This window comes from Penaeus chinensis, chromosome 20, assembly GCF_019202785.1.
Source record: "Penaeus chinensis breed Huanghai No. 1 chromosome 20, ASM1920278v2, whole genome shotgun sequence".
Taxonomy (NCBI): domain Eukaryota; kingdom Metazoa; phylum Arthropoda; class Malacostraca; order Decapoda; family Penaeidae; genus Penaeus; species Penaeus chinensis.
Genome location: NC_061838.1, coordinates 9,642,638 through 9,650,137, shown reverse-complemented (window position 1 = coordinate 9,650,137; position 7,500 = coordinate 9,642,638). Strand labels below are relative to the sequence as shown.

Below are 7,500 nucleotides of genomic sequence, written 5' to 3'. Positions count from 1 at the left end.
ATTCCCCCTCCAGTGAAAGGTCGTTCCCGCCCACCCACACGTCCGCCGTCCCTGGAATACCTGAGTATGGATTTCATGATATTATCTAAGAGAGTTTGGGTTGTAGGTTTTTAAGTACTCTCAGGCTTCTATTTTGTATCTATGCATTTACGTATATATGGTAAAGAAGGATTGATTAATGAATAAGCGGTAATCAGTGAATTTTGTTTCTACTGTGATGTGAACGCAGTTAAATTTAAGAGAGTACATTTATTGTGAACTATGAAACTGTGAGTTTTGTTGCTCTCTTCAGCATTTTTCTATTCAGATTCGTAAGAAAAGCATAGTGAAAGTGTAGAACTTACCCGAACCTTTAACGTATCCAAGAGCCTCTGCGAATGCATTGGCGTCTCGGAACACGGCCAAGTCTCCTCCCAAGCCGTGGCAATAGGTGCGAGAAGCTTCCCAGGTTACGTCGGTGTCCTTGGCAAGGTACAGACAGGTGTCCCCGAAGTTTATGTAATTACCTGGGCAGGATACTTCTGTGCGGAATAAAATGTATATATTTTACGAAAGGAAATTCGTATTGCTCGAGAGGCTTTATAGTCAGTGGTACAAAATTGAATGATTTCTCAGGTAAGTATTCCTCTCTTACTACTCGATGTGCGGTTTAAAGAATTTTTGATGTCAGTCAAGATGTCTACTATCTGCTTCAAGATCCTTGGAGACACTTTTCCCTCCTCCTTTAGTTCTTTCAGCTGGACTTCTTGGCGCAGCAAGATAAGGTCTGTGAGGCTCTGTAGCAGCGAAGAAGCATAAGGATTTACTCATGTATATACACAGACGCACTTAATGCATAGAACAGGATGACATGTCCGTTGTGAATTTAGTTTATCAATTGTGTTCACACATAGATGGCTCCACAAGACTTAAGTCGCGAAGGAGTCTTTACTAGTCCTATCCGTCTCCCCTTTTCCTTGATTTTCGGATTTTTTTTGTTTTTTTTTTATAAATCTTTCATTGGTATTTACATAATATTATAATAACCATGATGTCAGTATTGATGAGTATATTGATAATAAAAGAGGTCACGTAAGGCTTGCTGATTAACTCATTGGTGGCTGACCACTTTAGAGCAATCTGTGTGCAACAAATTCATTTGAAACTACAGTGCACAGCGTATGTACCGTAGACTATGTATTGAAAGACATGTTTCCTTTCTATATATTTTGTATATACACCTGACAAACTTTTACCCCCTTTTTCCTTGTTCAATAAACTCACCTGGGTACAATTAGGGTGAAGGGGTGGAAAGTGTTCGTCATAGAGGCTGCCCGCACTGGTCTCCAGGGACAACACCGTCCCTACCACCATCCATGGAAACACTACAACCAGGCGCATCTGCGAACACCGTGATGATTGTTAGTAAATGTATCATTACAAAAATGGTGTCTGAGACGGACTGCGAGGAACAAGCAAATATATATAAATATATATATATATATACATATAGATATACATATACATATACCTTTTGGGGAAGCGAAGAGCTAGGCCTCCAACAAGTAACCAAGGTGGACCCACGCAGACTAAAATCGCCGCGACGCCCCCAGCGTTTATAACAGTGGCGTCATCCTTTCTGCGGACTGGGAACTTCTTGAATTCTAAAGAGACTGTTCACCAGCTCTATGAAAGGTCTGTTTGTGCATAACATCTGTTTATTAACAGAAAGACACAGCGACGCACACACACACACACACACACACACACACATATACATGCACATACATACATACACACACATATATATGTATATATATGTATATATATATATATATATAGTTTCAAATATAAGTATATATATATATATATATATATAGTTTCAAATATAAGTATATATATATAATTTATGTATACATGTATATATATATATATATATATATATATATATATATATATATATATATATATATATATATATATGCCTGCGTGTGTGTGTGTGATTGCATATGTACATGTATGTATATATGCATACGTGTATGTATATATATATATACATATAATATATGTGTATATACATACATATACATATAGATATGTATATATGTGTATATATATACATACATATATATGTATATGTGTATATACATATATATATACATATATATATATATGTATATATAATACACACACAAACACACACACACACACACACACACACACACACACACACACACACACACACACACACACATATATATATATATATATATACACATATATATATATACATATATATACATGTATGCATGTAAAAGCGTGTGTATATATATATATATACATATATACGTATACATGTATATATGTATATATGTGCAAATATGTGTATATATATGGATAGATAGATAGATAGATATACATATATATGTATAATATTATATATATGTATATAAAATAAAGTATATATATAAAATATATGTATATATGTATATATGTGCAAATATGTGTATATATATGGGTAGATAGATAGATAGATATACATATATATGTATAAAATTATATATATGTATATCAAATAAAGTATATATATAAAATATATGTATATATGTATACATATATGAATATATACATGTATATATAAATGTTTATATATATATGTATACATATACATATATATATATATACGCCCGCGCGCTCTGATTTTGTATTAATGGTAGGATCAGGCAAATGAAGTTGGTTGAAGCCGTAGTTGGCCTGGTTGGAAAATGTTTGATAATACACAAAGAAAACGTATTTTTTTAGATATTTTACACAAGAACATAACCATCCAGAGACAGAGAGAGAATACTGTATGACAAGAAAATTACTGAACTCAAGGACTGTTAAGCAGTTTGAATGCAAATGATAAAAGAGGCACAAAAGAGACACTTACATATGCCGAGGCGCTGAGAGTAAAGGAAACAGTTAGTGGAAAAAAAACTCAAGAACACAAAAAAATAAATCCCAGCCTGCAGAGACGGCAAAATAAATTAATTCAAGTCACAACTTAGCCAACATACGAGGAACATGGATGGTGTAAACGAGGACATGGTTATACTAGGGCATGAAGATAAAGTCGTAAAAGACGGAATCGAACGCTGCATTGGCGACAGAGAAATTGATTGTCAGTAAATTATTGGAGCAAAATATCAGAGCTCATATGAGGCTGGGATTATTCGAAAATGGAAACAAAAAAACGCCCTACTAGAAGTAATATTTATAAACAAATAGATATTAGAGCTAAAGTTCTGGCCACACACGAAGAATAATTGAAACTACCCAACCAGATGTAATATGCACGGACCCCTCCATAGAAGATGTAACATTAGGACTCGGAGATATAAAATTAGGAGAAAAGGTAGCGTAATTGGAAACGGAGTACCAATACTAACAAAGAAAGTAATCATTTTAAAGGATTAAGATATTAAACAAGAACGCCAGAGTGGAACTACAGGTAATTGAGGTAGAACAAAAGGGGAATAAACATGATAACTACTTGGTGTGGTCACAAGAATATTACCGAAAACACATTTTGAGAAACACTAAAGAGACAGGAAAAAGTGCTACACTTTCGGAAACCAATGTCAAAGCAATTCTTGTAACTGGGGAATTTACAAGCAGAACTGACTGGGACGCTTTCGATCCTAGAATACAATCAGATTCGTGGAATGCAGAATTACTAGAAATCATAAATGAGTATTGGTTTTAATAATATGTAACAGATCGTATCAGGGCAAAAAGGCTAGAGAGTCCGTCTACGCTTCACGTATAAAGAAGAAATAAAGGATATCGAGTACTGTCCTTTACTAGGAAAATGTAGACATTAAGCTAAAACCTGTCTACTACAGAAAAAAAAAAAAAAAAAAATCATCATACGTGAGGAAAGAAAGGGGAAATACAACTACAAGAGAGGTAATTATAGAAAGCTGTATCTCTATGATATAACCTTACAGGCTCAAAAATATCAAAGAAAAGGTTGCATATCTTGATTTGTTGATAAAATTCAATCAATAAATCAATTAAATGTCCGTAATCACTGGAAATACCCAGTTGTCTAATATTAACACAACTTACTCGCGGTGGATATGATTAAGAGCAATGCTTTATGGAATGTATTATTTTTTTTTTTTTTTTTTTTTTTTTTCCTTACTGAATCTGATTAATACGTTTAAACTTCCCACAACTTTGCAAATCGAAGACTGGTTTGTGTAAACAATATAAGTTGCAGAATTTTTTTTCCATTTCATTTACAGCTTCCACAATGTTTTGCTCGTAATTAAAAATCATACCAGCATATTATGTACTTTAAGGTTTTCTATTGACTTTTTTTTAAAATGTATAATAAAAAATAACTACATTCTTCAAAACTTTGTATGTCAGTACATGGTGTGTTTTGTAGCGACCATGATAAAAATTGAAGCAAAGTATCAAAGTGTTAGGGGTTTTGGGAGGCTACAAAAAGGCCTAAAAACACAATAACATTCGGAAATGGAAGCTTTATTCGCATACAAGAAATAATAGGATATCAATGAGTTATTATATTATATGATTTACTATGAGAATAAAACATTTCGATATACCAGACAGTAATAAGATAATCGAAAAAAATATTTCATAATAACAAAAAAAAAAAAAAACTGTTCAAACTGTAAAAGTATTTGTTTCAGTACACACACACACACACACACACACACACATACACACACGCGCGCGCGCGCACACACACACACGCACACACACACACACACACGATAGTGGCGATACTAAGATATATAACAGATAATTTCATAAAAGATACGTAGCAAAGTTCCTATCTGTATGGACGTGGTATGTTTGGGCGCGCGTAAGAATATCTTATCTGTTTGTTCGTGTATATGGTGAGTGTGAGTATGGAAAATACTGCTACATCATTAGTAATTTTAACTCGAATACGCCATTTACAATCCAAGATAAGAATGACTAATTATAATCCACTTGGTATGAGTTCACCGAGGATCTATCGCTAGTCTTCCCGCCCGCACATTTGCATATTTCGAAAGTCCTGGAAGAGGAAACCTCGTATCACAGCTTCACTTCCTATAGAACTTTATTCAACCCTGCTGTTGAAGTTTCATGTCTCTTGTTTTAAAATTTCTATTTACATACTGAATGAAATAATCAGTACTGACTAGCACAGGGCTCCCTCGAGTGGTCGTTTGAACTATACGCCTTAGAATCAAAAAGAGCTCGACAAACGTTGGGGACGTTTGTAGTTTTGGGGTCGAAAGCTGACAATAGTATAAGAAATAAATATATATGAAAAATAACTTGATTTTTTATTGTCTATTTATTTTATATAATGTTTACATTTTGTATCTCTATATTTCATATTCACGGTGGCGGGGGGTACAGAAAAAGATAGTTTCGCACGGCTTTGCATGTAATTTCCCTGCAGAAGATCATTTGTAGGTAAACACACACACACACACACATTCTTAAACACGTATCTATGCTCTGTATGCATACACATGGGATACAGTTAGCATGAAGTAGAAGTTGATCGTAAAGTCTGCCTACACTACCGTCCTCCCGCGCCCACACCGCCCAAAGAAATGTTACAACCACACGCATCTGCCAACATCTGGAGGCTTGTCATTGATTATTATATATTAGATCTTCTGATTTTCATTTTCTTTTTTAGTAAGCGAGCATTATCTTACATGTGTGTGTGTAACAGATGACAAGAAAAAAATCGTACGTTTTGGGGAAGCGTAAAGCTGGACCTCGTCAAACAGCTTACGGCCGGTATAAGTTAGTTTCAGGTACCAACTTCAAAGTTTTTACGGTGTTTTAGTTATACAGTATATATATGCATATGTGTATGTTTATATATGTATATATATGTTCGTGTATATACATGTACATAATTACTTACTGATTTATGTACTTTTATTATGAAACACAACCACAATAAGAAGAGAAAAAACAAAAAAAATTATCAATCTATTCTTCGTTACATTAAGCCTACGTTATTAACTCCTTGGACGTGGCTTGTCATAATACAGTGAGATTGACCTCAGACAGTGAACATGATACAAGCATGGTATGTATATAAACATGCAGAAATATGTAGATATTTCTTAATTTATAGCATAAGTACAGATAAAACACACAACAATTGGATACATGTTCGACCCTTCTTTATGACAAGACCTTGAATGTGGGCGCATAACGAGATGCCATGACACGGACTGGTGGTTTAGCGGCGAAGAGAACTCCAATTCGTTTGCGCTGTTGAACTCGGTGACTGTGAACAAGCAGCGACCCACCTGCGTCTGCTTGCCGCTAGCCCGTTCTTGAAACGCCGATTTCGCAGAGAGGGATGACTTTCCAGTCACAGGGAACATCGTGTATCAAGAAGTCATCAGGGCCATGAAGGAAGGCACAGTTTCCGGCTGTACCTTGAGCTGGTTCACGAACGCTGTTGAAAAAAGTAATAATATCAGCAAGTAATATTGGTATTTCTGATATCGTGTCTATGCTTTATATTGTATGTGTGTGCACATGCGCATATATATATATATATATATATATATATATATATATATATATATTTATAAATATATATACATATATATACACATATTTGTGTGTGTGTGTATGTATATATATATATATATATATATATATATGTCTGTGTGTGTGTGTGTGTGTGTGTGTGTGTGTGTGTGTGTGTGTGTGTGTGTGTGTGTGTGTGTATGTGTGTGTGTGTGTGTATAGAAGTATATAATATATATACATATATATACACATATATACATATAAATATATATATATACATATACATATATATATGTATATATAAATATGTGTGTGTGTGTGTGTGTGTATTAGTGTGAATACATTATTGAGAATGACTTACTAATTATAATCTCCCCAAAAGGGCGTTCCTCTCGGCATGTCTTCTCCGGACACCCATCTCCATTCCCCCTCTACCGTATGGTCGTTTCCGCCCACCCAGACATTTGCTGTTTTTGCAATGCCTGGAAGTGGAAGCACAGCACTGTCATCCTCATTTTTGTTGAACATTGGTGTAGTAGATATAAGAATCTTTATACTAAAATGACTTTCCATAAGCAAATGAACGAACGAAGTGCCAGGAAGGGAGGTAGAAAGTGACTTGCCTGAAGCTTTAACGTATCCAAGAGCATTTGCAAATGCATTAGCGTCTCGGAACACGGCCAAATCTCCTCCCAAGTCTTGACAGAAGAGCAGAGCTGCTTCCCAAGTTATTTCGATATCCTTAGCAAGATACAGACAAGTTTCCCCGAAGTTTTTGAAGTTGCCTGGACAGGATATTCCTGCACATGGCAATACGTTAGTACCGCACCTCAGCAATAGTAAATTCACACAAGATTTCATCACACGTTTGGTGCGTGCTAGTTAACACCGACTCAATAGGTTCCTAGGATAATGTTTGTCTGTTACCTGTAGACGTGTTGT

The 7,500-nt window shown here is 34.9% G+C and overlaps 2 protein-coding genes across 3 annotated transcripts in view; both read right to left on the bottom strand.

Annotated features, from left to right (window-relative positions):
* The window catches only part of LOC125035962 (C-type lectin domain family 4 member M-like), a 4,602-nt gene extending 2,938 nt beyond the window's left edge, over window positions 1–1,664 (bottom strand). The window contains exons 1-5 of one of the 2 annotated variants that reach the window (XM_047628272.1): window positions 1,511–1,664; window positions 1,264–1,380; window positions 635–776; window positions 345–521; window positions 1–60 (exon numbers count right to left, since the gene is read on the bottom strand). The exon at window positions 1–60 is cut by the window's left edge and continues 61 nt beyond it. In XM_047628272.1, coding sequence (XP_047484228.1) covers window positions 1–60; window positions 345–521; window positions 635–776; window positions 1,264–1,380 — 496 coding nt within the window. In that variant the 5' untranslated portion in view covers window positions 1,511–1,664. The remainder of the gene's footprint in view (window positions 61–344; window positions 522–634; window positions 777–1,263; window positions 1,381–1,510) is intronic. The other variant, XM_047628273.1, reaches the window with a different exon arrangement.
* A 3,661-nt stretch (window positions 1,665–5,325) lies between these two features.
* LOC125036188 (lithostathine-1-alpha-like) overlaps window positions 5,326–7,500 on the bottom strand; it is a 2,954-nt gene continuing 779 nt past the window's right edge. The window contains exons 3-6 of the mRNA XM_047628630.1: window positions 7,486–7,500; window positions 7,182–7,358; window positions 6,920–7,040; window positions 5,326–6,478 (exon numbers count right to left, since the gene is read on the bottom strand). The exon at window positions 7,486–7,500 is cut by the window's right edge and continues 133 nt beyond it. Of these exons, the coding sequence (XP_047484586.1) occupies window positions 6,343–6,478; window positions 6,920–7,040; window positions 7,182–7,358; window positions 7,486–7,500 (449 nt within the window). The 3' untranslated portion in view covers window positions 5,326–6,342. The remainder of the gene's footprint in view (window positions 6,479–6,919; window positions 7,041–7,181; window positions 7,359–7,485) is intronic.